At 44.4% G+C, this 1,411-nt stretch overlaps 1 protein-coding gene across 1 annotated transcript in view; it reads left to right on the top strand.

Annotated features, from left to right (window-relative positions):
• The window catches only part of LOC104766132 (GATA transcription factor 11), a gene marked incomplete in the record, with an annotated part of 2,550 nt that extends 1,145 nt beyond the window's left edge, over positions 1-1,405 (top strand). The window contains 2 exon segments of the mRNA XM_019243350.1: positions 1-278; positions 599-1,405. Of these exon segments, the coding sequence (XP_019098895.1) occupies positions 1-278; positions 599-1,258 (938 nt within the window).

Here is a 1,411-nt window from a genome sequence, read left to right as displayed (position 1 = left end):
TGGGAAGCATGAATTGGTTACCTGAGCAAGAGGAGGATTTCAAAGGTATTCTCTCTGATGATTTCTTTGATGATCTCATCAATAACCTTGACTGCCCTCTTGATGATGAAGACATCGATACCACCAATGCCCCTGACGAAGAAGCTCTTGATTGGGTTGCCAAGTTTCAAGACCTTGAGCCTCCTCCCATGGACATGTTCCCCTCTTTGCCTTCTCACCTCACCTCCCTTGCCAAGCCTGCTCGTCTTGGGGTTCATCACTCCGTTCCTCCTTTGGTGGTGAGTTCCTGCTTCCTTCACTTTTGCATACCTATTACTATTTGTTTGTTAGTTAGGGTTCAAATCTTCAATAGCTCTTTTTTTACCCCACCATATCAGAGTAAAAACTAACTAACCAATTCAAACCTGAAAAAGACATCTGCTTAGCTGTTTTTAAATATCACTTTCAGCTGTGTTTATAATCATGATAATAATGAGTAGTATTTCATATCCTTCATGTAGTGAGAGTAAAGCTGTTAATTTCATGAGTTATCTTGAATCATTCATTGAATGTGTTTCTCAATTTTTTAATCGATCTGCGTTTGTTTTCTTTGTTGCAGAAGCAGTCCAATTCTTCTGAAGCCTTGTCCGGCATAAACAGCACCCTCCATCAATCTTCATCGCCTCCTGATATTAAAGTCTCTAAGCTATTTCAGTCTTCAAGTCCGGTGTCAGTTCTTGTCAACAGTTGCGATTCTCTCTCCCCTCAGAACTCCAGGTCTCAGGGATTGGCTTTCCCTGTGAAAGGCATGAGAAGCAAGCGCAAACGCCCCACAACAATGAGATTAAACTACCTTTTCCCCTTTGATGAACCCAAAAAGCCCGAGAAGTTGACTCCGGGCGGATCTGGATCCGAGAGTTACTATTCCTCCGAGCAACATGCCAAGAAGAAACGCAAGATTCAGCTGACAACAACCCACACAGTGTCTTCCAGTTTTGAGGCAAGTAACTCGGACGGGATTGTCAGGAAGTGCACTCATTGTGAGACAACCAAGACCCCGCAGTGGAGGGAAGGACCTAATGGACCAAAGACCCTCTGCAACGCTTGCGGGGTCAGGTTCAGATCTGGTCGTCTTGTTCCAGAATACCGACCTGCCTCAAGCCCGACCTTCATCCCATCTGTGCATTCAAACTCACACAGGAAGATCATAGAGATGAGAAGGAAGGACGACAACCAGTTTGATACCAGCATGATGCACGCGGTGATATCCGGAGCTTAAAGACAACAAGGCAGGGCAGTTTTAAGTTTGGTCTCTGATCCGCAGAAATGGCAACTCAGTGGAGGAAGAAGATGGTATAAAAAGTAGGGGTTAGTGACTGTTTTCAAATCTGATGAAGAGAGTTTAGGGGTTTAGTTCAAGTTAGGGATATTG

This window comes from Camelina sativa, chromosome 3, assembly GCF_000633955.1.
Source record: "Camelina sativa cultivar DH55 chromosome 3, Cs, whole genome shotgun sequence".
NCBI lineage: Eukaryota > Viridiplantae > Streptophyta > Magnoliopsida > Brassicales > Brassicaceae > Camelina > Camelina sativa.
The sequence above is the reverse complement of the archived record's forward strand: the minus strand, read 5'-3'. Positions and strand labels throughout refer to the sequence as shown.